The 26,473-nt window shown below is 50.1% G+C and overlaps 12 protein-coding genes across 12 annotated transcripts; 4 read left to right on the top strand and 8 right to left on the bottom strand.

The window, feature by feature from the left end:
- Positions 1–148: 148 nt before the first annotated feature.
- Positions 149–1,045, top strand: BDV37DRAFT_273259 (putative L-cystine transporter; the record flags this gene model as incomplete). Its single annotated transcript, XM_032085025.1, has 2 exons — positions 149–616; positions 680–1,045. 2 exons carry the CDS (start codon positions 149–151, stop codon positions 1,043–1,045), a joined length of 834 nt encoding a protein of 277 aa, XP_031939251.1.
- A 498-nt stretch (positions 1,046–1,543) lies between these two features.
- Positions 1,544–3,171, top strand: BDV37DRAFT_167874 (DUF292 domain protein). The gene is made up of 2 exons (XM_032079292.1): positions 1,544–1,773; positions 1,844–3,171. The coding sequence occupies exons 1-2, from the start codon at positions 1,753–1,755 to the stop codon at positions 2,963–2,965; spliced, it is 1,143 nt and encodes a 380-aa protein (XP_031939250.1). The 5' UTR covers positions 1,544–1,752; the 3' UTR covers positions 2,966–3,171.
- A 206-nt stretch (positions 3,172–3,377) lies between these two features.
- BDV37DRAFT_273257 (MFS general substrate transporter) lies at positions 3,378–8,921 on the bottom strand (the record flags this gene model as incomplete). Its single annotated transcript, XM_032085024.1, has 9 exons — positions 3,378–4,047; positions 4,098–4,396; positions 4,447–4,628; positions 4,679–5,544; positions 5,987–6,050; positions 6,778–7,017; positions 7,084–8,581; positions 8,633–8,761; positions 8,847–8,921. The coding sequence occupies 9 exons, from the start codon at positions 8,919–8,921 to the stop codon at positions 3,378–3,380; spliced, it is 4,023 nt and encodes a 1,340-aa protein (XP_031939249.1).
- Positions 8,922–11,103: 2,182 nt separating this feature from the next.
- On the bottom strand, positions 11,104–12,513 carry BDV37DRAFT_167849 (sulfotransferase family protein). Its single transcript, XM_032079290.1, has 3 exons — positions 11,916–12,513; positions 11,752–11,855; positions 11,104–11,693 (listed from the first exon to the last, which is right to left on the bottom strand). Exons 1-3 carry the CDS (start codon positions 12,231–12,233, stop codon positions 11,258–11,260), a joined length of 858 nt encoding a protein of 285 aa, XP_031939248.1. The 5' UTR covers positions 12,234–12,513; the 3' UTR covers positions 11,104–11,257.
- BDV37DRAFT_167852 (uncharacterized protein) lies at positions 12,514–13,450 on the bottom strand. Its single transcript, XM_032079291.1, has 2 exons — positions 13,271–13,450; positions 12,514–13,194 (listed from the first exon to the last, which is right to left on the bottom strand). The coding sequence occupies exons 1-2, from the start codon at positions 13,282–13,284 to the stop codon at positions 12,759–12,761; spliced, it is 450 nt and encodes a 149-aa protein (XP_031939247.1). The 5' UTR covers positions 13,285–13,450; the 3' UTR covers positions 12,514–12,758.
- Positions 13,451–15,043: 1,593 nt separating this feature from the next.
- BDV37DRAFT_253624 (AP-2 complex subunit sigma) lies at positions 15,044–16,079 on the bottom strand. Its single transcript, XM_032082555.1, has 5 exons — positions 15,975–16,079; positions 15,877–15,916; positions 15,786–15,815; positions 15,490–15,720; positions 15,044–15,383 (listed from the first exon to the last, which is right to left on the bottom strand). The coding sequence occupies exons 1-5, from the start codon at positions 16,007–16,009 to the stop codon at positions 15,282–15,284; spliced, it is 438 nt and encodes a 145-aa protein (XP_031939246.1). The 5' UTR covers positions 16,010–16,079; the 3' UTR covers positions 15,044–15,281.
- A 278-nt stretch (positions 16,080–16,357) lies between these two features.
- Positions 16,358–17,342, top strand: BDV37DRAFT_167820 (uncharacterized protein). The gene is made up of 2 exons (XM_032079289.1): positions 16,358–17,104; positions 17,170–17,342. Exons 1-2 carry the CDS (start codon positions 16,562–16,564, stop codon positions 17,221–17,223), a joined length of 597 nt encoding a protein of 198 aa, XP_031939245.1. The 5' UTR covers positions 16,358–16,561; the 3' UTR covers positions 17,224–17,342.
- Positions 17,343–17,371: 29 nt separating this feature from the next.
- Positions 17,372–18,360, bottom strand: dph5 (diphthine synthase; the record flags this gene model as incomplete). Its single annotated transcript, XM_032085023.1, has 3 exons — positions 17,372–17,969; positions 18,025–18,149; positions 18,226–18,360. 3 exons carry the CDS (start codon positions 18,358–18,360, stop codon positions 17,372–17,374), a joined length of 858 nt encoding a protein of 285 aa, XP_031939244.1.
- Positions 18,361–18,519: 159 nt separating this feature from the next.
- Positions 18,520–20,343, top strand: BDV37DRAFT_167800 (transcriptional regulator SPT3). Its single transcript, XM_032079287.1, has 4 exons — positions 18,520–18,714; positions 19,156–19,245; positions 19,296–20,135; positions 20,183–20,343. Exons 1-4 carry the CDS (start codon positions 18,670–18,672, stop codon positions 20,186–20,188), a joined length of 981 nt encoding a protein of 326 aa, XP_031939243.1. The 5' UTR covers positions 18,520–18,669; the 3' UTR covers positions 20,189–20,343.
- BDV37DRAFT_167792 (blue light-inducible protein Bli-3) lies at positions 20,329–21,480 on the bottom strand. The gene is made up of 3 exons (XM_032079286.1): positions 21,148–21,480; positions 20,623–21,031; positions 20,329–20,517 (listed from the first exon to the last, which is right to left on the bottom strand). Exons 1-3 carry the CDS (start codon positions 21,343–21,345, stop codon positions 20,498–20,500), a joined length of 627 nt encoding a protein of 208 aa, XP_031939242.1. The 5' UTR covers positions 21,346–21,480; the 3' UTR covers positions 20,329–20,497.
- A 1,580-nt stretch (positions 21,481–23,060) lies between these two features.
- On the bottom strand, positions 23,061–23,754 carry BDV37DRAFT_253612 (AAA domain-containing protein). Its single transcript, XM_032082554.1, has one exon. It carries the CDS (start codon positions 23,735–23,737, stop codon positions 23,207–23,209), a length of 531 nt encoding a protein of 176 aa, XP_031939241.1. The 5' UTR covers positions 23,738–23,754; the 3' UTR covers positions 23,061–23,206.
- Positions 23,733–24,980, bottom strand: BDV37DRAFT_253611 (AAA domain-containing protein). The gene has a single exon (XM_032082553.1). It carries the CDS (start codon positions 24,814–24,816, stop codon positions 23,740–23,742), a length of 1,077 nt encoding a protein of 358 aa, XP_031939240.1. The 5' UTR covers positions 24,817–24,980; the 3' UTR covers positions 23,733–23,739.
- Between the last annotated feature and the right edge of the window lie 1,493 nt (positions 24,981–26,473).

Below are 26,473 nucleotides of genomic sequence, written 5' to 3'. Positions count from 1 at the left end.
TTAGTTCATGGAACAGTCATGTTGCTGAATTCCGAGCTCCGGGTCTATTCCGAACATGCTGATATTTCCCCCCAAGCTGCAATCGCCTCGCTTTTTCTTCTTCTTCAATCTCAATCGAGGACTAAATTCAGTTCATGTTGAGCCCTCCATGTTGAACAACACCTGGGCACAAAGCATCTCCCAAGTCTTGGGCTGGGCCTATTTCGTCCTGTGGTCCCTGTCCTTCTACCCGCAAGTCCTGCATAACCACCGTCGCCGCTCGACGGAGGGCTTCTCCGTCGACTTTGCCCTGCTCAACCTCCTTGGATTAACCGCATACACCATTTTCAACGCCTGTCTCCTCTTTTCGCCGGTCGTGCGCGCCCAGTATGCTCAGCGACATCCCCAGGGCCCCGAACCAACCGTCCGATGGAACGATTTCATATACGCTCTCCACGGATCCCTGATCTGCTGCTGGATCAGCAGCCACTTCCTCTGCACACAGTTCTGGAACTTCAAGTCCAAGTCACAGCGTGTAAGTGTCTCGACTCTCGTAACTATCTGGGGCTGCGTGGGGGTAGTCACCCTAGCCATTCTGTGGGCCCTAGTTTCAGCGTCTTGGGAATGGATTGACGTGGTGAGACAGCGCACCCCGACTAACGAATCCACTAAACCGCTAACTGAGATATTTCGCATGGAGGTCTACATGGTTGGCATGATCAAGGTGTTCCTAACGGCCGTCAAATACACACCCCAGGTGGTGATGAATTACTGGCGACAGTCGACGGCCGGGTTTTCCATCGGAGCGATCCTGCTGGATCTGGCGGGCGCGGCGTTGTCGCTGATGCAGCTGGTGCTGGACTCCTCGTTGCAGGCGGACTGGTCAGGCACTGTCGGTAATGGAGCCAAACTCCTGCTGGGTAATATAACTGTTCTATTCGATATCATCTTTATCTTTCAGCACTTTGTGCTGTATCGCGAGCGGCCGCTGAGGGGGAAGCAAGGGTTATCGGAGCACGATCCTCTCTTGGATAGTGGGAACGACTCAGTCATTATTTCAACATAGATAAACGTGAAGTGATATACAGAGTAGGTTCGAGATGATCTTTCTCCCTGATGCAGGATATATGTCGAAGACGAAAGCTAGTACATTGAGAAGCCTAATCTATACAGTACATACCAGGTCGCATCTATTCAAGCATTGTGGTCCATTTGAAAGTTGAAACGGCCAATTAGTTATGCTAGGTATCTGAGCACCCTCTTGGAGTATCTCCGAGCAGACGACTCGCCTGTTGGGGAGTCCGAGTTGGATTCGCTCGTCGTACCTCCCGTGGTGACATCTTCTATATCGAATGCATAGCAAGACATTCTTCGGCTGTTCAACTTTCAGACATGTGGAAGGCTAGTGACAACATCTGATACAAGATAGAAGCTTAAGATTTTTCTCGATTGTGGGTAGTAGTAAAATTAAGAGTCTCTTGTACTACTTCTCTACGTACTTTGTATCAGAGACCACCACCCTAACCCTAAAAAGGCCTAGTCGCTACCCGTCACCCTAACCCGAATCCAGGCTAGCCCCGAACCCCAAAGATGATGACATAGAATAGGTACCTACATTCCAAAGGTACTTTTACTTCTACTACTCCACCACAATCAATCTCCATACAACCAAACCAACATCTCAATCTCACACCAGCCAAAACCACACCCCACCACTCACCCCTCCCCCAAAACCACCAGAATACAAGGAAAAAAAAGAAAGAAAGAACAGAAATGCCCCCCACCCCCCAAACAGTCCGTCTCCCCCTCCAAACCCCACCTCACCCCAAACCAAACCAAAACTAACCCAAGAACCCAACAATAGACAAAACTAACCTCAACGCTCCACCTCCTCATCCCGCGACTGCGGCTCCTCCAAAAGAAATCCACCGCCAGCTCCGTCATCCAACGCCGCGAACTCTCGCAGCTGCTCGCCGAGAACAAGGACGCGAGCGCCCGCATCCGCGTCGAAAATGTCATCGCCACCGACATCGCCGTCGAGGTCATGGAGATGGTGGAGCTGTACTGCGAGCTGATCCTGGCGCGGGCGAACGTGCTGGACCAGAATGCGTTCAGCGAGAAGGGCGTGGAGGCCCGGAATCGGGCGAAGGAGGCGTGGGTGGAGATGAAGCGGAAAGAGCAGGGTTTGGGAGCTGGTTCGGGGTCTACGCCTGATGCTGCGGGTGCGAAGAAATCGGGGTTCGGGTTCGGGGCGCTTTTCGGTGGGGGGTCGAAGAAGGAGGAGGATACAGTGTCTGCGGCGTCGACTGCGGGGCTTCAGAATGCCGGGGATGCGGCGTATATTGATGCAGCGCTCGATGAGGCCGCGGCGGCGATCTTCTATGCATATCCGCGGTTTCCGTCGGACGTGAGGGAGTTGACCATTCTGAGGGGGTTGTTGGCGGATCGGTATGGGAAGGAGTTTATGACGCTGGCGCAGGATGATCGGTTTCCGGAGGCGGATGGGTTGAGGGTGCCGGAGAGGTTGGTGAAGGGGTTGCGGGTGCGGCCTCCGTCGCAGGAGTTGGTGGAGAGTTATTTGAAGGAGATTGCGAGGGCGTATGGGGTTTCGTGGGGAGGGGATGCGGAGGAGCTGGGGGACGCGCCGACGGAGTTTGTGGATGATGATGACGATGCTACTGCTGGGGGTGATTTGCCGGTGACGCCGCGGAAAGAGGGCCGACCAGCTGATGCAGAACGGAGGATGTCTGAGACGGCGGAGTTGAATCGTGCGACGCCGCCCAAGGGCTTGCAGTCTGGAAAGAGTCCGGTCAGTGTTGCGCCGCCGGGACCCCGGTCCGATAACCCGAATCCGCGCGTGAAGGTTCCGGATGGGAATGGGAAGGGGGAGGCCGAGGTGCAACCCAGGAGTCCCTCGAAGACGAGCAAAGGAGGGATACCGGAGCTGGACGAGTTGACCAGACGCTTTGCGGCGCTGAAGAGGTAGTCTCCTCGTTCCATTTTCTTTTTTTATCCCTTCTATCTTCCTGCCTGCTCTATATGCTTATGATAATGATATCCTGAACGCACTGTCATGAGAGATTCTATGTATTATGTATCACGATCTATCGAACCACTCCCGCGATTTTCTTTTTGTCATCATGCATCAGAGAAGCAAGCGAGCCTATGTCACAGAATAGAAACGAAAAGGTATCCGAGCAATGAAAGCACCACTTTGAACCGGCCGGCGCAGTGGTAAAGAAAACAAGAGAAACAACCGGGCACCAACTATGCATGTGTCCCCATATGTACAGTAAGCAGAGACAATGATGAAGCCAATATGTGACGAGACAAGATATAAGCCTAAGAAAGCCAAGGAAACCTGAATGCAAATGCGAGGAAAGAATAAATAAATCGGATCAGTGACGATCACGGAAATCGTCCTCCTCTCCGGGGAGGATGATCTCGTGGCCGGATCCCTCGTAGACGAAGATAGCAGCCACGCATCCAAAAACGGACACCAGGGCGATCAGCCACCAGGCAAACCCGACCATCCCGATCTCCAGGCCGTATCCGTACCATGACCCGGAAAAGATGGGACCAATAGTCCGGAAGGCGGAGGACACCGACTGGCCAATCCCGTGGATGGTGCCCAGCACCGAGGGATGTGGCGAGCAGTTGTTCAGCAAGATGATCGAGGTCGGCAGCGTAAAAGTACGGGCCGTGACTTGCAGGAAAAGGACAACAATGATAGAAAACCAAACCCACGCTCCGTTGGCCTGTCCCGGGGGTGGTGCGCTGGACGGGGCAAGTGCGATATACGGAGCAAAGGCATAAGCCAGGGGGAACAAAGTCAAGAAGTACTGGTAACTCTTGGCCGTTCCCAAGCGGCTGTTGATTGCGGGATACACGGTGAACTGGAGGAGCATGCCGATGACACCCAGAATAGCCGTGGCGAATCCGACGCTCTGAGGCAACATGCCCAGTCCGCCGGTAAAGATGAATGGCAGCCTCTGAGCAGGGGCGGCAGGGTCGTTGGAATCATAACGAGGAGATGACAGGAAGAGCAGCCAGAGGTTGTTGAATGCGCTGCATTGGTCAGCAGATGTACGAAGTGAACGCAATATGATTGAACCTACCCCATCTGGAAATCGAAGAAGGCCTGCGCCAAAAGTGTACACAACACGTTCTTCGTCCAAAGTCTGCGGAACGGCAGCGAGCGCTTGTGGCGCAGCGGCTTGGCCGCCTTCTCCTCCAGTTCGTAGCTCTCGGTAGGGTCGCGGTGGTGGCTCAACAGAGGACCATCCTCGTCGTAATCGGCAAAAGGCAGACGCTGGTACAACGGTGACGAAGAGGGAACGACGGCACGGATCCCGCGGGCGAAGATCCTGGCGGTAAAAACACCCAAGCCCGGTTTGCCCTTGCAAGCTTCTAAAGTCTGATCCGAATGTTAGCGCAGTTCATTGCCCGTAGAATGATTAGCCTCACCTCCTCCAAGCCCATGCCAACACAGAATGCAGCAAAAGAGAGGAAAATAGCATTGGCCAACATTGGCAATGCATAAGGATAGCGCACAAGCCATTGTACACCATCCGCCCCGCCAAAAGAAGAGTTGGGGCCAAACAACGTTGGATAGCTGCGCACTGGATCGGCGAGCATACCACCCATGACTGAACCCATTAGTTGCTACTCATACACACCAAACACGGGCCAAACTCACCAGGTCCGAACAAAGAAGCAATGTTAAATCCAATTGGTAGAATCAGGAACGCCCGAGAATGGTATTTCTTCTCCTTGACGTTCTCCGCAATCATGGTCCGAATAATACCGACTGTACCGTTAATGGCACCGCCGAATGAACGCCAGAACACGGCCTGCGCGAACGACGTAGCAAAAGCGACCCCCAGACACGATACTGCCGTACCCAAAAGACCAACTAGAAGGACAAACTTCCGTCCACCCCATTCGGCATCAGCTACTCGACCCCAGGGAATCGCCGTGGCGAACTGGGCCGCGGTAAAGGCACCCTGGAGGATACCGGCCTGGGTGGACACATCTGCGTCGGAGAGGCTCTCATCAAAGGATTTGAGCTGGTAGAACATGTAAGCCTGCAACGAGGCAATTTGCAAAAAGTCAAATACACGACACAGCCCTAACAAGGCCAATTGCTTCTTCCGCGGCAGGGTCATCCAAGTGACCGGCCCTGGGCGCGGCGGCGGGTGAGCGGAGAACTGCTGCGGTTGCATGAAGGAGACCTGGGCGTGGCTCTGTGAACGGTTGCGGGCATGGCCGGATTGCTCGAACGAGGTGTTTCTCAGAGCCATATTCTCGTCGGCGTCGTCGCCGTATCGGTCTGATGAGCCCTCGGAAAGGTCGGCGAGGGAGATATTCGACTCACCACGACGACGCTGCTGTGAAGAAAAATCTAGCGGAGAGGGTTCGCCTCCGTCGTGACCGGATGTCCAGGAAGTAGCCCGGGTGTGATGGGCATTCCGGTTTTTGGTGTTCGAGTGCGACGAGGTACGTTGGTGTGTCGGCGTCAGCGCGGGGGTGGGCACGGGGGAGGTGCTGGACGTTGAGATAGATCTCAGGCGACTACTTTGTTGTAGCTCAAGCTTTGGCACAGGCATCGAGGGCTATGATAGGGTGCCAAGTGTCGGAGCCTACGTCAAGGAGTGAGACCGTGGGATTTGAGAAGAGGGGCCCAAAATAGTAGTTTCGGTAGTATAATATCGATGTGAAGATAAGCCGGACTATGCCCGCGCATGCGTGTCTATCTTGCTTGATTGACGGAGATGAACACCTGCAACTAAGCCGAAAAGTAAAACCAAATCCAATCAAAAGAAATGACAACAAATTAACCATCCCATAAAAGAGTGAATGGGAAAGAGGAAGAGAAGTCGCACGATAAGGGAAAACGGAAAACGGCAAAAAAAGAAAAAAGACTGAGGTTGGCGATGTCGTAAAGGAGAAAGATTGAAATCCAATACCATTCGTTACTATACTTTACTGTACGCTGTCGATCGACAACCGCATGGAGATTGCGACGCTCGTCTCCACTGCTTGGCTGATGGATATTGATGGGGTTCGGACTTTGCATTATTTATTTATGTACTTATTTTTTGAATTTTTAATTCTTTTATTTTTTATTTTAATTTTTTAAAATTTTCTGTTCCTCCCCCAATTTCTTCTCCTTAATTAATCTATAACTCGTTTCAATCACGCTTCCTTCCGACCAGTAGCCGAAATGCATCCACGGTTCCCATTCGTACTTGGAACTCCTCATGAGACGCAACATGTTTTCAGAGCTGACATGATCGGACTACCAAAGCATACGTATTTCCTACCCTCAGCACAGGAACGACTACGACATGGCATACATCATCCACGACGTAGGCAGTAGTGAACCTTTTCTTTTTTTTTTTTTTTTTTTTTATTTATTTATTTTTGGCTTTCTGCAGGTTCCAGTATATCCGAATGAGCCACATTCTGTGTCCAGTCAGCGGAAATCTCCATCCGGAGCGGCGTAAACAACGAACTTAAAAAAGAAGAAGTGGTTCGGCCCTGTGTTTTGTCACCCGGTGACGCACGTATGTAATCTATCCCTGTACCGTATTGTTATCTGTGCACCGGGAATCCGAGTGTCGGTACAGAGTATACTTCAGTGTTTTCTCCTCACGATCATCAAAGCACGCGATACATGGATGATATTGGGGTATACTACATTCAACACTAAGTTACAAATTAAGAATACAAGTAATGTAGGGTATCAAGCTACGAAGGCCTACTCCGAGGGCATATCTCCGTTCCTTCTCGAACCCGGCTCCGTCAAGGGGAAGTAGCGAGGCCCGTCGGATGCTCCGGCCCATCGCCGCCAATGCCACCACGGCATGTCGCTCATCTGTTTAGGCTCGTCGATGGAATCGTCCAATGGCTCTAATGATCGGCGCTCTTTCACCGCGTAGTTATCAGGTCGTCGCAGTCGGCACTTTCGAACCACCATGTAAACCCCGATCGCGGCCACACCAACCGCCAAGATAGGGACAAACCATCCGCGCTCTGGGAACATCTCCGTGGTTAGTTTCCAGCTCTTTAAATTGCCATTCTGGAGTAAGGAAAGCTCACCGTATGCAGTCTTCAAAGTATCCTTGGCATCATCCAGTGGTTGTGACCCGGGCTCTGAAGACTCACCCCAGTCGTAATGGGCTTCCGGGTGCTCTGGGTCAACCCACGGCACAGTAACAAGGCCCAGCGGAGGGATGAATGCACCGGCTCCCTCTTCGCCAGGAAGCCCATACGCCGGAGCATTCTCGCACATATTGTCCGCGCAGTATTGTTGCAGTTCTCCGGAAGGTGTAAAAGTAAACTTATGCCGCGACTTGCCCAACACCTTGCCCTCGAGATCTACAGCCTCCGCGTACGTCCATGGGTAGTAGTGCGGAAACGTATAACTCGTCTCGAAGCCCTTCTTCGTCACTTGGTTTAACAATGCATACGGGCCTGTCATGTTCATGGCACCGTAGAACCGCCAATACCTCACTCGTGTTGCACCATTCCAACTTACGTACAAGGTCAATGAGGAGAAGGGCTCGGTCGATCGAGAATATGTCCACAGAGCAGGCACGTCCGTCGGCATCCCGTCCCACTGGAACTTTTGAGCGCGATAGTTCATGATTCTGTCCTTATCAATGTATCCCCACAGCACCAGGTTGCCGTTCTGGTCGTGTTCGGAGACGTACGCATTGTTCCCCCATCCCATGAACACATGGTGATTAGGCAGGACCTGCATGTTGCCCTGACTCGAGCTAAGCATGTCCATGTTCAAAGGGGCATAATCGCGCACCTGAGTGGCCGTCTTAGCCACATGGTCGATCAAAATGATCATACCGGAGGAATATTCGTGTGTTTGGTTGAACCCATTGTAGCCGTTGTTATACAAGGATAGTAAGGTGTGGGTACCGTTTTCGTTCAGGAATCGTGCATCGTGCTGCTGAGAGAAACTAAAGTTGATATTCGTGAAGGACGGGTTGGCGCCATGTAACTGCCAGATCACCGTGCCATTTTGGCCGGAGATTTTGTAGATCGCGCACGTGTGTCGCGACGAGATCAGGTAATCACCATCCTGGTTTTTATCGATGGAATTGATGTGGAAATAATCCCACGGGGAGCGCGGGTCCAGCCCGGTTCCCGACGTGTCAGTGTGGCCAGGATAGGTGTAGCTAGCTGTAGGGTCAACATGGTCAAGCGACTTCCACTCAAACAGCACCTCGTTCGTTTCCACGTCCACTTCCTGGAAAACGCTCTCCATCAACCACCCCATACCAGTCTTGACATTCCATAAGCTCATATCGAACTGTCGCTGTTGATATACAGTCAACAGCGCAGTTTTGCCGTCGTTAATGGGTAGAAACTCGTGCATATCGCTCGACGCCATTCCACCCCCAGGGAGGACCGTCTTCACGGTACGATATTGATTGTTCATGATGACGCCATGGCCCCGGCAATATCCATTCTGTTGAACACCTTGGAAGAAGCAAAGATGGTCTTCCCCTTTGTATTTGCACACATGCATGCCGTGCGCGTTGCCGGGACCGGAACTTCCCCAGCCGCTCCATACTAGATTCTGCGACGGTGTCAGGGAAAGCAGCTCGATGGACAGGGTGATATGACTTACGCCGTCATTATCATAAATATAAGGACCTGAGTTAGCCGCCTCATACGGCCCAACAAAAATATATCCTGGAGTAACTTTGTCGGGGCTGCTGCGTTCTATGGTGAGGACGGGGGGGTATAGGTCAGGTCTCTAGAATGCGACCGAACGAATTAGCTAATTCTAAGGATAGCCCCATGAAGCCCTTCATGCACAAGCTGTCTTTTTGTTAACTTACCGATCGAAATACTGAGTCGATTTCTGCGACGACCCCCGGCAGACAGCATAGCAACCAGACCAAAAGAGAGCCCATTATGCGGACGGAAGACCAAGGCGCAGTGGAAGGGGTGTTGCATGAAGAGAGGATCCGCCGGATCGTAACTCAAAAAGCTGACCCAGTCAGGAGTGTTTCCAATTGGCATCCACTTTGCCCAAGTGGACCTGGACCTTCGGGTTCATGCGATTCATTGTTCTTTGGGCCAGACGTGAAGCATGCGCCAGCTTTAATTGGTGAGTGGCCAGCAGTTGGCTCACATACCCATTCGACAGGTGCAGTCCCGAGTCCCGACTCTGCCAGTCCGTGCGTCTTATGTTAGTTGCTCCTTTGTGGATGTTATATTAGCATCGTTTCGTCCATTGCGCGCAGTCTCTTTAGTGGCCCCCGAAGTTGGCCATGGCATGATGTTCCGACCCTCATCATACAAACAAAGAGTCGGTTTCTATCTCCGGATACTTCAATCAATCCGAAAGGTTTTCAAACAGGGTTCCCAATGCCTAGATCTTCGCCTTCATAGAATGAACTCATCCCGGACTATCAATAGATGCTGACGAGGTCGGTAATTAGTCCATCTCACTGACTGCAGCTCTTCTGCGTCCCTCAAGCAAGTCAACGTCATCCATTTGGTGTCTCATAACGCACGCAGAGAATAGTGGCCTCTTAGTCTCCCTCAGGTGCAAACTCAAACTGGGGTTTGTCACCGCGTGAGAGAGAGAAAAGGATAAAATCAGATAATAGCCGGTGCAAAGAATACGTAGTCCTCTACGTAAGGTCCGGTCGTAGGTCAAGGTGGGTGATATGTCGAAGCCATCCTAAGCCAGATCAGTGCTAGAACATGTTAGTACGGAGGAAATACACTGCCGTGCAGTCGGTAATAGATTACTCCCTGTACGAACCCGTTCCAGTAATCCCCACCGCGAAACAGTTTTTTTTTTTTCTTCTAAACGCCGACACTAGGCCCCTATCAGCTAGTCCAACCGTAAAACCTAGTTTGAAGTAATGCTGAGGAGCGACGAACAAATGAAATTCGAATGCACTCCCTCCGACTGTGGCTTTCTCCCTACGCGCCGCGGGCTTGACTCTTGAGCAGGAGCTCCAGCGCCACGTCACGGCCAGACCTGGGGAGTGGGGTGAGTATCCACTGGCAAGGTCTGGCTGTGGCATCGCTTCGGTGGCATGCAAGTTACGCACAACATACAGGTTCCAGGGGTCACGCAACTTACATCTATAATTATCCATGTTGTCAAAAATGGCGGTTTCCAGGAGACGAAGATGTACAGTTATGCTGATTTTGGGTTGTGATCTGTATCAAAACTGCCTTGTAGTCCGCCATCCATCCATCCATCCATCCAGAGTCGATACACACTAGTCTATACGATAACATGTAACAGACGGTCGGACAAGTTCTTGGATTATGAGATGGGTCGTTTGCCCCTGAGAGTCCTAGCCAAGGTCCGACAATTATCGATGCGCTTTGGACACAATCCATGGGTTTGTTTCTCCACAGGGAGGTATCGCACTGGGCACCCTGGTCTTTGCAGCTTGTCACTGCATATGTAGTTCGCCATGTGCTCTCACAAAGCACGCGCTATGGCTATGTTTAGAAAAACAACCAGACAACCCCTGTTACTATGTATAACACAAGAATTAGCGAAATCGACTTCTCCTGGTGACATTCCGCCGCCACATTTGGTCAGTGTCAATGCCGGCTGCCAAGCCCGCTGTTTAATAGGAGGTCGGTTCGAGAAACGAATACAACCAATTGTAGTATCTTGACCATAACGTTGATCCACTTCCAATACCCTAAGCCGCTTCTATCCTGGCCAAGCAACCGGCTCCAAAGCCACTGGATCTTGGCCACCCACTAGACCCCTCCGTCTCTTTTTTTTCGTAGCAGGGAGCGAGCGTCGAAACATCCCGCGGTCATTGTCTGGCCTTGTAGGGCGCTTCAGCCCTTTCAACTATGCCAAGACGGCTCCTTCCTTCGGTTTACACAAAGTTTGTGAAAGATGTTGTGCGACATCCCTTCCCGTGCCTGGTGGCATATCGCAGAGGATGCCAAGATGCGAGAGACCCCTCGGCGCCAGGCAACAACCATGGCCATAGGGGTCCTTGCGGCAGGGGACCCCCTGAGGCCAAGTGCCAAGAGATACGTCCTCCCCAGTACTCCGTACCAAGGGACTAAGGATCGAGGAGCAAAACCGACACGGTGGTCAATGAAATCATGTGGTTGGATATTATATGTACTAAGAAAAGACAAAGACGCTAGCCAAGAAAATTATACAGGGACCATATTTTCAAACAAGAAAAGCCATGAGTTGCGCCCAGCGCACACCATAACACCCAAGGAAGAAACAAAGAAGAAAATACGTTCACCGACAGAAGCGCTTGAAAGCCATAGTAGCGGCCAATCCGGTCGCCAGGAGGGCTCCACCCATCGTGACAGCTTGCAGGGCAGCATTCATCATCTGGTGCCTGTTGCGGGTACGGCAACGCTTGAAGAAGTCGGCCATATCATTTCCACGGGGGAATGGAGTGTCGGGGACGTCTTCTCCCAGGAATTCACACAGAGGGCCCCAGCCATCGCTAATCTTGTACTCCAACAGACGCTCAGGTGGAACCAGGCTGCGGACTTCGTCAACGTGATCCTGGTACACCTGCTTGCCCTTGTTGGGGAAGTCCCCGCGGAAGAAGGTCTCGAAGAACTTGTTCAACATAGGGTAGTACATGCTGGCAGCCCAGCTGAAGTTCGAAACGAAGCTGTGCTCAGGATCGCTCACACGCCAAAACACAGTCTTCATGACGGATCTGCAGGAATTTCAGTTAGCGGATAAATCGCCTCAGGTGTATTCCAGTGTCAACTTACGCATGCCACGAGTCCACTTCACGAGTAGTCAGGATGACCTTAGCATTCGGGTAGGCTTCAATCAGCTCTTTAGCAAAAGCACAGGCGGGCCAGTCGCAGACAGCCTATACACGCAAGATCAGTTTGAATCCCGTTGCTTGTCTCGTTGATAATCCGAGGCTCACCTGGCACTCTCCCAGCAACTGATCCCATTCTTTCCTTCCAAACTCACCCACACCATCATACTTGGCGATGAGGGCATCGTGCCACATCAAGCAGTCGGGAGGGTTCTCCACACTAGCAGACATCATATGGTAGCATTTCAGGTATCCGAGGCGCTCCAGAGCGATGCGGAGAGACGCTGTTCCTGTTCTCCCAACGCCGAGTGCCAGTACCTTCATAGGCACCGTCCGGTGGCACTTGCGCCGGTCAATGCAAGTGTCGTCGGTGAAGATATCGGTCATGGGCTGGGGAGCAAGGTTGTCCGAGTAGGTCAAAGACATAGTGACGGATGGGAAAGTGAGGTTCGTATGATATAGATAAACTGTATTGCAATGCGTATTCAAGAGACAGTGGGGTCTTCAGAAGATGATGGTCTAGTAATGGAGCAAACGAAGGATGTTCCCAAGACTCAAGGGAAAGAAAGAATACGAGAGAAAAGAATGGATTTTCTGAGGGCAAAGGCTTGATTAAAAGGAAAGAATCAGAGAAACCGAAAGTGTTGAGGAAGATAAAAAGGAGACTGGGAAGTAGATTGATAATAAATGTCATATACTGAAGAGGAAATAAATGTTAGCTCATTAGCGCCGCGATGTCCCAAAGAATCCCCATCTCAAGTAATTAAAAACAACAGTGGCAACTCTTCGTACTTGTGTACGCGAGCTGTACATTCGATATGGATACTCGTGGTCGTAATCAAAAAACGAAAATAATTTCCCTCTCCTGAATCTTGGCAAAACCCCATCCTCCTCTTTTTTTGACACCCGTTTAGGTTTTTTTTCTAATTCTGTTTGGGCACTTTCATCCTTTCAGATGCTCGCTGCGGGTCTCCCGTCCACGTTTGGGCCAAATCGGTTGCGGCAGTTTAAGCGTCGAATCCATAGAAACTCGAGAGGCTTTGCTCGGCAGGGCGAACCAAAGACGTCAATGGATGACGCCCATCGAAAGCTAACGATTGTCAGGGGGTGGGGTTGTTCCTTGGTTGATTCTATACAGTGTCGGTAGCGCATGAAAATCATCCAGGATGGCCGGTCCTCATCGTGTATTGGCCTCCAGAGAGTAGGAACAGTCTCCTGATTGTCCTGTTTCTGTAACGGAGAGGCGGGGCGAAGAAGGAATAGAACACCATACACTGGGGAATGGAAACCGTGCCAAGATTTTCCGGCGAGAAGCGGCCGCGTAGCACTTAATTCGCCGATCGCTGGAAGTCGGGGATTGGATGAGGAGGCCTGAGGCTTCTCTGGTCTGGAAGCCCTGAGAAATTCAAACCCGCCCACTTCGTTTTTCTAATTGGTGGATCCTCCAACAAGACGACGCGTACCTTTCTCCAGACATTCAAAATCCATGCATAATGCACAAGCCTGAAACGCACTCGCCTCTCCACAACCCGCAACAATCGCACTCGCTTTTTCATTTCCGTTTTGCTTCAGTTGTTCCATTATTTGACCCCCCAATCTTTTCTTTCCCCTTTTGTTACTGTTGTTGCTAATTAATGTTCAAAGTCATTGCTGGAAAGTTGGTGCTGCCGAGGCCGTATCAGATGTGTGTCAAGCCTGTGCCCGCGGGTCCGTTCGTGGTTTGGGGTATGTCAACGACGCTGATCGAGATAGATAGTCCATCCACTAACGTTAGGATGCACTGTCCACTTTCCATAATCCACCTAAGCGGTCAATCCACCTCGGTGGAAACCACAGCCGTCGGACCTCGTAGAAATCCCGATGACGACAAATCAAACCGAATTCCTATTCGACAATAGCGTGTAATTGGTAGAAACTTGATCCCCAACATATCCAGTGGCCAATTTCCTGTACCAAGAATCGTAATCCTAATTGGCATCGTTGAGCATGACTCGTTTAGCCGTGTAGCCTATCGGTCAAACGATCAATCAATCATCGCTGGATCAAGTTAGGCTAGAACTGTGGTATTCAGTCGGAAATGGCCAAGATGGCAAGCCCACTTATTGTTTGTGGCAAATTGAGCTTCATATCTCCGCTTGGACACTTTCCACCATACTTTCCAGCAGTGTACAGGTCCTTCCAGTAGATCACTGGCAACAAGGTATCCTGTGATTCCAGGTAGATAGACCGTACAGGGCTTGTTTCTAAGTCATTCAATCAATACCCTGGCGGTAATCATTACCCGACGGAGATCGACTCGGTGTTCCGAGTTAAGCAACTCATCAAGTGCCTTCAATGCCAAGACGGCCTATTATTTGAGATGAGCTCTGGGACCCGATCAACGAGGCAAGTATCCTCGTCTTCTTATGACGATCTTCGCCAACTTCCCTACTCCGTACGGAGTCCATCACTGACCCGCCGGTGAAGACCGTTTTCGAGAAGTGCGCCGTTCTTTCCGCTGATTAAAATGCTCTGGAAACTTGGAAGTATCCGTATGTATCCAACTGTACAGGTATGTATCATGGTTGAAAGGAACTCGCGTGATAGTATGCTGGTGTTGGTGTTATCTCTTGGACCCTCTTGCTGCAGTGGTGTCGCATAGGCATGTGATGGTCGACAGTTTGGTAAACAAAGTAACTTCCTTATCGAGAATGGGTGGTCAGGTGATGCAAAGCTGGTAGTACACACTACTACTCAATGTAGTTGTATGCATTGTCGGATGCTGATGGAATGAGAACTTCACTTGGAAAGATGTTAAGAGTAGTAAAGAAAAGAAAGAAAGAAAGAAGACATCAGCACGAGTCATCATAACTAGCAATTCAACTCATGCAAGGAGGTCGTAACCCTTTTAAAGGAAATTGATGCCAAGAACTAACACGACACTCGCAATCGCACGTCTTGATCACCTCACTGTAACTATGTCCACTCTAGTATAATCTACCAAGGGTCTGAGAACTACCAAGAAACACTTTAGACGTTATTTGAGCTTAAATGACAGTTATGGTCAGTCTCGTGCAATGACTGGACCGATGTGAGATATTGTCTCCGCTCGCAGGCATCACGGCAATGATTTCGGCTGTTGATTTATCTGCTGATTTTATATATGTCCCACAAACTGACATATCATGGCGGAAATAACGTGACCCAAGAGCCTCTAGTTCCTTACGGGTCAGTCATACGTGATTCATGATGTGATATTCTTAGGTAAACCAATGTACTTGCTTTCCATAAGGTATTATCGTTGAAATTAGATAAACAAAGCCATCATAGAACCCTCTATCAACATGGATGGCAACAGTTGCAAGCGCAGCGCCCCGATATATGTTAACCCTCGAAACCAAATAACTCCGGATGGCCATCCCGTGACCATTTCAATGCTATAATATCCAGAACAGATTCTATCCTACCCACGCTTCCATAAGGCTGAAAGCTGTCTCACTCCAGTTTGTCCAAATGCTCGAGCCTCGTCAATACGACCTGCTTGCTCGTCTCTTCAATCTCGCCTGCCAGAAACACTTCGTCCAGAATCGCGTATACCTGTACCAATCATTTGTCAGCAGTGGCTCCTTGTCGCAAGTGGGCAGCATCTCAATTCATCATAATATTTTCCAATGCCCACAGCAGCCGAGAGTGCCCAACGCACCTTGTAGAAATTGAACACCAGATCTAGCTCGCACACATTCCCAAAGAACTGATCTAGAACTTCGACGAAGAAATGGATGGCCTCGAGGTACGCCAATTCATTATCGGTAGCATCGACACAGGCGCAAAAGAACAACCCCGCATATCTCCGGTAAACGACTTTCGTACTCCGCTTGAACTCGACAAAGTTGGACTGATACTTCTGGTCTCTTGGTGCTACCAGGCGATGGACCTGAGGCAATTGGTCAGTTTTCTGGCCCAGTGGTAACAATGGTATTGTCGCAAGTTGCCACGAACCTCGCCTTTCAGCTTGACTTTCTCCTCATCCTGCGCAAAACCGGTATTAGCTAATGCTACATGATTTCTAAAGAGTTTTTAGAGAACTTACGCTGTACGGCGCATACCATTTTGCAAGGCGCGTTTTGCCCCTATCCACTAGCTTAGCATTGTAGATCGCTCGATTTATGTGTATACACAAGCACTCACTGCCGGTTCTGGACCAAGATGAATGAGAGAACCATCCCGCCTTGATGAGGAGCGGTAAGCCGATATCGATGGTGGCGTTGAGCTATGCCGCAGTTCGGTTCATCCGAATGTCTCCGCCTGGAGTCTTGGAGTATTGAAGATGTCAAGGCCGAGACTCAATATTGCCGAATTTCACCGCCTTTTGTGTAATCTACGTCGAACCAATGACGGGGTTTTCAAGGAACAATGAAAAGAGATATAATAATAATAATAATACTAGGGACTTGTTCGTCAGTAATCTTAAGGTCATCCTATATTTCGACAGTCGTCCCTCATTGATTTGGAATTGGTTATATAAATAGTTCCGAACTGTCCGTTAGCTATGAGACGGACCTGTCAGCTGTGCCAAGTGCCCTTATCCGCTGGTAAATTGAGGATCAACTCATGTCGCAAACACACATTTCCTGCAGTCATCGTCACACGATGAGCGCAGCAGTGTCTTTTTTCCGGGCAATATTAACATGACAGCTTTTATTGAACGATCTGGTTTACTTAACCACTGCCTCCCCCATTAGGATTTCCAGTCGCTACATTTCCAGAACTTCGCAATGCCAGTCTACATGCTGTACGGCTTTAAGTGGCCGCGCGCTGGCTTCACGGGCATCCGAGTCTACATTGTCCTGCACAACCTGGAGGACGCAACAGCAGAGTACCTCCAGGCGCCGGTCACTACCCAGCTGCTCCTCGAGTCGTTCGCGAAGACCGAACCGGGCATCGTATCCCGTCTACCCGAACTCCGATTTATCGAACAGTATGATCCCGACGATACCACCGATGAGGCTGTCAGCAAGCCATATGCCTATGTCGCGGGTAAAGTGATTACGATGCCAGAGTCGGGGGCACTTAGTTTGGATGCTGAGGAGCTGGTTAAAGAGTCAGGGCTGGATAATGATGCCATGGCGGCATTGACGGAGATGCGAGATAAATACGCCGCCGGTGAGAAGATTGGCTGGTATATTGTGTATAATGGGGATCCAGAGAGATGGTTCCCCCAGATTGAGGAAGATGACGATGAAAGTATGATGTACGAAGATGAAGATGAGGAGACTAGTGATTATGGTAGCGCATCACAACCCCCGTCAACTCCTACGGTAAGTGCTTCTTACGTGGTTGTATGTTCTGGCTGTTGGCACAAGCTGATATTGGTCATGTCTAGACATTTTTCCCCCAAAAGTTGACGCAGTTCTTTGGCACTAAGAAGATCACTTGAGACGATTAGATGAGTGATGTGTGGCTATGCAATTTACCCAAAGCCCGATGGCTGTTATTGTGCTCGTGAACATTGATTCTTGGATATTAGAATCACGGCGTATTGGATCTATAATTCATTTTCATCTCGTTATAAGCTAAGCTCTACTTCATGAACTAGCGCCGTATCCCTTCTGCCAACTAGCATCAAAGGTCGCTTTGTCCACGGCAAATTCTCGAATGTAGTCCTTCTCCAAGTCATGCGCTCTCCTTCCCAAGAGAACGAGACTGTGAAGAGGCGGGCCCATCTCGACCTCTGCCAATTCCTTCAGAGTTCCAACGACCAATTTCTGATCCGGGGCTCCAACTCTCGCAGCTCCGACCGCGAGGCTGTCAGGTCCGTAAACACCTTCCTTGCGCTCCTCCTCGGTCTCCAGCATCTGACTGGCGCACTGCGCAACGGTCATGTATCTCGGAGGCTCATAGATTAGGCGTCCTCGGGCCATATTTTCGTATGACTGCTCCTTGACCTTAATGTCCAAAAGCACGAGGGTGTGAAGACCCAGTGATATGTTCTCCTTGATCTTATCGTAGTATGACGAGGGCTTCCAGTTTTCTGTGAAGAACACCATGCTGACAGTTTGACCGAAGTTATACAGCTGCAGCCCTGTGCAACCAATGCCAGACATGATCGATGCGTTCGGGATGACCTTGGATTCGATGCCCAGTTCGCGGGCGCGCAGAACTAGGTCTGTATGGGTAGTGGCGCTGCACACACATTAATCCATGCCTCTTATAACAATCGCGCAGAGCTGACACCTACCCAAAAGGATCACCGACGACTAGGAATGCAACATCTGTTTTATCTGCCCCAGCGAGAATCTCATCGCTTCCGGTCTCGACCTTTTCACGGTCTGCTTCAATAACAGGACGTCCATAGAAAGCTTCCTACTGAACCAATCGATGATCTGGTTAGACAATTCCGTAGCAACAAATAACATCTGTATTACACAAGGACACTCACTAGCTTCTCTTTGTTTACGAGCAGAATACTTGTGTATGCTTCGAGGTAGACCCTTTCGGCCCTTTTCACCACCTCTAAGCCTTTGACAGTAATGTCAGTCTCATCGGCAAGACCCAACCCAACGAGGTAGAGCATTTTGAGACTACGCAAAATTAAATCAGTGAGTATAATAACTGTGATATTCACGATCAAAAAGTTTCTCTATCACCCCACCAAATGCGGCGGGATGACGGAACGCGGGTGAAGAGTTGTTCCGGATATGGGGGAGGTCACTGGATATCAAGTCACGGGGATGGATCCTTTGAACATCCCCATTGTTGCCTTTCGCGACCAACTTGAATTCACTCATTTTATTGTTTATAGTGTTAACACGCTCACTTGACTGTATTGTACCTTTTTCTTTGGCTGTGAATGATGTTAATGTGTCATTCTTGATTCGCCAACATGTCGACCGATCGAACTCCGAAGTATCGGCAGGAAATCCAGCAGGTAAGCTCATACTATCTCCTTATCTTACCCATCTAAGCCTCATCTTGTTTGTCTTTTCTTTTGTTTCTTGCTTTTTGGGCCGCTTGCGTACATTAAGCTACGTTAACATAGCATAATCGTTTGTATATTTGTCATCATAAGCTTAGTCTTGCTGCTCGCATGGCGCAGTAAGGCTCCTCGTGATGCGACTGTTACTTGTCATCTATAATTCCCTATCCGGCTTGATATGTACTCTATGTGGCGCTACTTCATGTAATACTTCATTCCCACAATTGAGTTCATACTTGGACTTGCTTCGCCTCTCAAATAATTGGGGTGTTGCAAATGACCCGCTATGCTCCATTTATGCGTCTTCCCGATCACAACAAATCGAAGTGGACCATCTCAGAAACAATATGAAGACAACAAGAGTACTTCCAGCCTCACTAATACTATGAGCAGATGATGTTCGTCTCTGGAGAGACTGCCGAGCCATCAGTGGAAACAACTACTCTGATAGAAGAGATCGTTCGCCAGCAAGTCGTTGAGATTGTATGAGTACCTTCAGCCATAAAAGTACAGTTTGCTCACATTCACTACAGCTCGCTCGAAGTACAACGTTGGCTACCCGTCGAGGAGTCCGCTCTATCTCAACTGATGATTTGATCTTTCTCATCCGCCATGATAAGGCTAAGGTATCACGCCTGAAGACTTTCCTTTCCTGGAAAGATGTCCGCAAGAATGTCAAAGACTCGGATGACAAAGGTGGTGCCGACGCCGCCGAATTTGCAGGAGCCGATGACCCCCTTGCGGGAGGTGTCGTCGCCGGTCCGCAAGATGTCGCTTCAAAACCGAAGAACAAGAGGGCCCGTGTTGGTCTCGCATGGGATGTGAACAGTTTCTACTCGGTCCAGGTTCCAGAGCGAGAGGACGAGGAAGACGAAGAGGAGGAAGAACAGAATTATGCAACCCTCCAGCGTCTTGCTGCAGCAGACGAGCGAACCAAGCACATGACGAAGGAAGAGTACGTGTTCTGGTCCGAATGTCGTCAGGCATCCTTCACCTATCGTAAGAGCAAGCGTTTCCGTGAGTGGGCTGGTTTTGGTATCGTAACCGAATCGAAGCCCAACGACGATATCGTCGATATCCTCGGTTTCCTCACGTTCGAGATCGTCCAAACTTTGACTGAGGAAGCCCTCAAGGTCAAAGAACGCGAAGACCGAGAGAAGAATCGGCGAGGAGGCGCTGAAAATGGCTCCGGTGAGAATACTAAGAAGCGGAAGCGCGAAACTGGTCTCTTCGATCCGCCCGAGGAGGGACGAACACCAGTTGAACCGAGGCATATCCGCGAGGCATACCGTAAACTTCAAGCTACTTCGAACAAGAACATCGCAATGCTTCTCCATAATGGGCGCGTCCCAGCACGGATGCCTTTGAGACTGGTAAGCCCATTCATTCAGTTTTGATCGTTGGTACTAACATATTCTAGATTTAATGGGATGGCTTTACTTTGGGCTTGTACCGGAAATGGTTGGAGTTATATACACAAGATACCCACATGATGACTGTACGATATCGAGACTTCTTTTTCAGTTCCTTTGTTTTCTATCTAGGATATACGGTTTCGTTCCTTCAGCAGCTCCTGTACTATTTCGAACATCAATCATTTTGATTATCTCCACCATACTAGGCATTAATTCCTCGATTTATTTCGCACCCAGTCCCTAAGCGAACCGAGACTCGTCATTACACATGTACATAATCAATCATAAGAAGGCCTTGGCCCAGCGAAAAAGAAAAGCCCTTATTTATGCGTCCGGCGCCCTACCAACAAACCAGTCAGCACGTACGGAGTACATCCAACCCCCAAATAAAAAAAAAACGCCACAAAAGAAGAAAGAGAAAAAGAAGGGAATAGAGAAAACTCACACTCAGCCAACTCCCCTTCACTCAACTCCCGAATACTATTGATAGCCGGTACATCGCCCTTAGTAGCACTCTTGATCGTCTCAATGGCCTTCCCAAAGATGCCCCTCGTAGCCACCGCATACGTCGCCAACTTCGCCTCCAACCGAATCACCCCGATCCTCGGATCCGACGGACTCCCATCATGAACTCCGTCACCAAGATCGCCCAACCAAGCCGGCAGCGTCGGCGAGTAATACTTTTCAACGGTAGCCTTGTCAGCAACGATCGAGGCAGTCCCCGAAATAGACGCCCAGGACCCGCTGACTTGGTCCAGGAAGGACATGTTGACTTCGCTGGGGTGCGTGGTCAGGTCTAGCGTCTTGCTGGAGAAGAGGTTGATATGGAAGAGCAGGTCAATGCCGCCGTTTTCCTTTTTCATATCAGTCCAAAATCAGTATACTGATACAACAACTTGTCTTGGGTGCGAATCATGACCGGGGAAGTGAGTGTGTGAGAGAGAGAAGTAGGGAGGGAAGGGAGAAATACCTTCCCAGCCAACGCCATGCATCTCGACGTCAAGTATTCCGAGCCGGCAATCTTGGTCGTTAGCATGCCGAATTTGGCCTCGGAGATGAAGTCCACCAGGTCCTCAACCTTTTGGGCCAGGGGCGGGTCCTCGAGGCTTTTGGCCTTGTAGGGGTCGATGGGCTGCTCGCCTTTACTGGTGTTGATTGTGGCGGACATTTTGGGTTGTTTTGTTTCAGTTGAGGGGTTTATGAAGAGGATTGGATGTTCAATAGTTGTATCTTGTGGGAGAGATAGCCATGGCGATCATTGTTTATATAGGGCTTTTTTGTATACTATGATGTAGGAGATGCCAAGTCTGGCGTAGGCATGACGTCAAAGCCCTAAGCGGCATTCAGGGGACTTGAATTTACTATGAGTTGCTGTTGATGACGTTTTTTGTGCATGTTCTACCAGGAATGACTCTAATGTTACTTGAGTAATATTATTGCCTGTGTAGGGTGATGATGCACGGAATTCATTTAGGAACAGGGCATAATCCGGTAGGTAGTTATCCGCGTTGTTCTCAGGATAGAATGCTGCCATTATCTATATTGCAATTGGTTTTGTCTGAGCAGAATCAGAGAACGGGACAAAAGAAGAATGTGTTTGAGATAAAAGTTACAAAAAGCGTTTTTCGCTTAAACTTAGGATAAGACTGTTCTCGAACCAATACTTTCTTGCCATCTGTCGGGATTTCGCCTCACTGTGTCCGTTGTCGTCGATAATGTACTGCGGCCGTTCGCGACAACGATCAAACAAGAGCAGGCCCTGATTAGAGCGGCATTTGCTCGATAATTATCAGAAGCAAATGCCAGATTGAATTTCGTTTCTAAATCGACAACCCAATCTAGGATGTATGTCTGACTGTGGCGAATTAATCGGCTCGGTATGTGCTTTGAATATAAAATAATAGTCAAACGCAGCATGCGTACCGAATCAAATCAAATCAGGGAGAATAGATGTCTCATTGTTAATTAGGAATGACTGCCGCGACATATTTGACATCCCCTTAACACAACCTCCCTGTTCAGACCCAGGGGCCTCCCGCACCTATCCGAGAAGCTGGCCATATCAACACCAGCGAACAGACCTGATGACCGGCTCGCGGATTAACCGTCGCTCTCGGTTAGGCAGGGGTTGTGAGCGGACGCCGTCAGTATTGGAGAGTATTGGCCGCCTTGACTTGAACTTTCACGTTTCAATCAGTGATAGGAACGTCCAAGGAGCAACCATAGGGCTTCCGGTTATGATTAATCAAGTTAGGTTAAGACCCATGATGAGGTACAGTTTTATGGTAAGCTGCAGCGTGGGCACGAGCTCGTAGCCTCATCCTTCATTGCCGTATCTCGACAATCGTAGTCGGCTCCATTGTTATATCCACATTGACATCCCGGCAATCTCTGTACTGAGTGAGCTCAGTTGGTAACCGGAGACATAAGGGAGCGCAAGAGCACTGTCTCGGAGGAAGCCGCACCGTAGGACGCACATTGTGCGCCGTTACTAGAGGTGCATCGCCCATGTCAGTATCATGGTCTTCCTCGGTGTGGGTCCGCAGCAGCTCAGAGACCTCAGTTGGGTCCCGTGTTTGAAAAACGGAAGGTGTTTCCGTTGGCGGGACAAGACCACGACCGATGGACCTGAAGGTACACCTTCGATATCACCAGGTTGGTCGTGGGAAAAGTATTGGACTGACCCTGTAGGGTTTGCCACCGTCACGGTCTCCGGCCTCGCCCATGTCAGCGAATGGCAACTTGCAGTGACGTCTCTGAGGAGATCTATGAAGAATCTCACCCATTTTCTGACTGATCAGTGCATCTTGTCAATGCCATCGTTATTCCAGTCCCTCAGGTTGCCAATGATTATCATGACTCTTTCTTGGCACGACTAAGGGCGATGTTAAGCCGATTTGCGTCTGCCATGAAACCTGCGCTGGCGACATTCTGCGAGGGCTTGGTCATCAGAAACACCACGATTGGTGCCTCTTGGCCCTGAGCGGCATCCACTGTAAGGTTGTCGCGGTATCTAACCTGGTGCTGGCTCAGATCCGTTGTACAAGAACTTTCTGGTCTTTGTACGCGCTTATTATCATGACGTCCTCAGGGCGGACGCTGTCGCCGTTGGGCGTCTGGTACGAGTACAGGGACCTCAGAAGCTGGCAGAGCACGTACACCTGGCTGTCATTGGACCAGGACAGACTGTTTTCCATGCGCCTAGCTTTTCCCTCGACGCTAATAAACAGTCGACGCACGCCCTGAACGTTAAGGGCTCGAAACCAGTGACGGGATCCAGTAAAGGAATCCCACGCTCTGCCAACCCGCTCGAGCCTGTCATTTTCGGGGCCGGGGACGAGCTCCCCCCTGTACATCCCACGGTTGAACAAATCTAGAATCTGGCTATGATTCCGATAGTTTGTCCGGAGCATGATGCAGGGATAACCGGCTCTATAAAGCCTTTCCATGAGAGAGCGTTTAAGAAACCTCGCTCCCTTGTTGGGCCCATGCTCAGAGATTACCGTGGGCGAAAGTTGGTCGGGGTCGCCAATCAGGACAACACCTCGGACTGGCGTCATTGTCAACGCAATGCAATGATCCCCTCGAGGCACTGCCCTGCCTCGTCGCTAACGATGAACGCCGGCTTGAAATTTGACAGGCGCAGGACGTCGTGAGAAGCGTTGCTCAATGTCGTAGCAACGACGCTGCAGCGTTCGAGGTAACCCAATAAGGTATTCTCATACGACGAGCGTAGCTTCTTGGTACCATCTCTGCTGAGGCCCTTCTCCTTGTCGATGGCCATATATTCAAGGAGAGATTTGCAGTGCTTATTGTCCGGGTTCTGTTGTGCGTGGGTGACAACCAGGTTGTGCGCTTGGACTTTTTCCAGAGTATGATTCGCCCGGCTGTCATTTGTAGCATCTGCCTGCGCTCTGAGCCTGGCAATAGGATCACTAGCACTCTTTGCCCGGATCTGGCTGAGTTGATAGGCAGGTGTTCTGAAGCGAACAAACTGGCCGCACCAGGCACGTAGGAGTGAGTCCCCTGCCACTGCAATAACCAAGGATTCCAGAAGGTTATCCACGGCTTTATTAGAACCGGCGACGACGAGGACTTTTATCTTCAGTGCGGTAAGCGCCAAGATGATTGCCACTGCTGTCCTCGTTTTACCCGTACCGGGGGGTCCTTGGATGAGGCTGAGGCCGCAGGTGACCCTAGAGGTCGAATTGACAAAGGCTTGCAGCTGAGCGGCATCCAAGGGAAAGAGACGGTGTATATGTTCTAGCCGCTCTTCCTGGAGGTGCGGTTCCAAAGGGGACACGCTTTTAAAATCCAGAACGAAATAGTGTGGGTTCTGGGGGGTTAGTTCGGAGCCGTGACCGAGAACGGTCCGGCGAAGGGAGAAGCCTTGTCCTGCTCCCTGAGGGGAATCACCATAGACAGTAACGTTGGTGACTTCATTGAGTGCGTTCAGCTGCTCATCGATAGGCATTGTGTTTGGCTGAACGGCGGTCACGATCTGGAAGTTAACATTGGGCTTAACTTCGGTGCCTACGCTTTCCGTTGCGATGACCAGATCTGCCGATGACTCCACCTCGACTACTCTGCCCTTCATTAGCAAGTCGCCTTCCTCATAGGTGCGATCTTCTTGGGCCATTTGAAATTTCACTTCCGTATTCTCATGAAGCTCGGGAACATTGACGTTGTTCTCCGACGGCGAACACAACTTGATGTGAACGAGAGCGCCCCTGCTTACGCCATCAGTCGTGTAGAAGGCAGTGTGCCGAAGGCCAGGATTGAAGACCTGCGTAATTACGTTGCGCTGGGTCTCTCGCTCACGACTGGAGGTCGTTAAAAGTCTGTACCTCTGTTCGCGGTCGTCGATGAAGAACGGGTCGATTGGATCCCATTTGACATATTCTTGATGCCCAGCGTCAGACTTCGTCCAGAGCCAGGGCATAAGGGGGTGGCACCCAGTTGTTGAATCAGCGGGGTGACTGCGGTACCACCAAAAGGACTTGCCGCTTAAGTTGCCCATAACCTTGATACATAAGGATTGCAACATACAGATGCAGTCCAAGGATGGAGCAACATCTTTATATTGTGGCCTGTATTCCAGGAACACAGTGAACTCGGGACAGAGCCATTCGGTTGTTGTATCACCGAGGATTGATATCAAGAAATCCCAATCGGCTCTCTGACCGGCGTCGAGTTCGCGGGAGGGTTTGGGAATTACCGGACGACTGCAACACCATACTTGGTAGTAGTACACCTTATTCCAATCATTAAGTCCGCTGTGATTCTGACGAGCCATCATGACGTAGTCTGAGGTGTGCTGTCCCTCGCCTTCGATCCCCGGATTTACTGGGCAGTCGGCCATGGGGAAGATGATCTGTCCATATTCCTTTGCCCTGAGACAGATCACCAGTCGACTGCTGAGAGTCAAGTATTACTTGAGCCTTGCCCGGTATTAATCGCATGTCGATCGCGATTTTGCAAGGACGCCATTTTCTGCATTGCGTCTGAAGGGTTGAGGGGGCAGCGACACCTTGTGGATGATTAAACCACTGCGAAAGTTTTGTGTTCGCCGTTGTTAAATTGTTGCGCTTACATATAGTAAGCAGGAGAGCCTAGCGCAGTGTACAGTTATGACCTACAGGAGCTCGAGGAGATAGTTGGAAGGCAATTTCAGGAGACGGAATTTGTCAAAGTGAGCCGAAGTCTGCCACCAGTCCGCCGAAATCCGTATAGGGCCCTATATGGGTTCATACCGATTGTAGAGTATTGTAGAATAGCCGAAGCTGAAGGATTCGTAGAGCGTGCGTGCACGTAGAAATCGAAACTCTCAAAGAGAGCCGGCAATAATAACCACTACTGCCTGCTATTATCCCGTCGGTTTATTCTTGCCCTCCCTACTTTGATGCAGAAGCAGGCGTGGATGGTTGGCATCCCATTCTCCGGCATCCCTTGCATCATATGTGTAGAAGTCCTTATCGCGTTGTCCATCAAAGCTGTGTTCACAATTTGCTCATCCTTGGTGGTCGCCAGAGACCCCCTTCTTCTTTTCTTCAACTACCAGAAGACTGCACTCCATTTCTTGTGGTGCTTGATACCAAAAGGAATAGTTTGTGGGCGGTAGCTACCTATTCGGTAGTCCTGAGGGCGATGATGACCCTTCAGCAATATAATCTGTATCCGGAAGAGCCCTCTCTATCCCACCCAGAGGAAGTAGACCATGAAAGTCATACAAGCTTGGTTCATGGCTTCGAAGAGCTGACTGACCAGTGACATTTTTGAAACGTTCCAGTTGTTCA

Source organism: Aspergillus pseudonomiae, assembly GCF_009193645.1.
Source record: "Aspergillus pseudonomiae strain CBS 119388 unplaced genomic scaffold BDV37scaffold_57, whole genome shotgun sequence".
NCBI classification, from domain to species: Eukaryota; Fungi; Ascomycota; class Eurotiomycetes; order Eurotiales; family Aspergillaceae; genus Aspergillus; species Aspergillus pseudonomiae.
The sequence above is the reverse complement of the archived record's forward strand: the minus strand, read 5'-3'. Positions and strand labels throughout refer to the sequence as shown.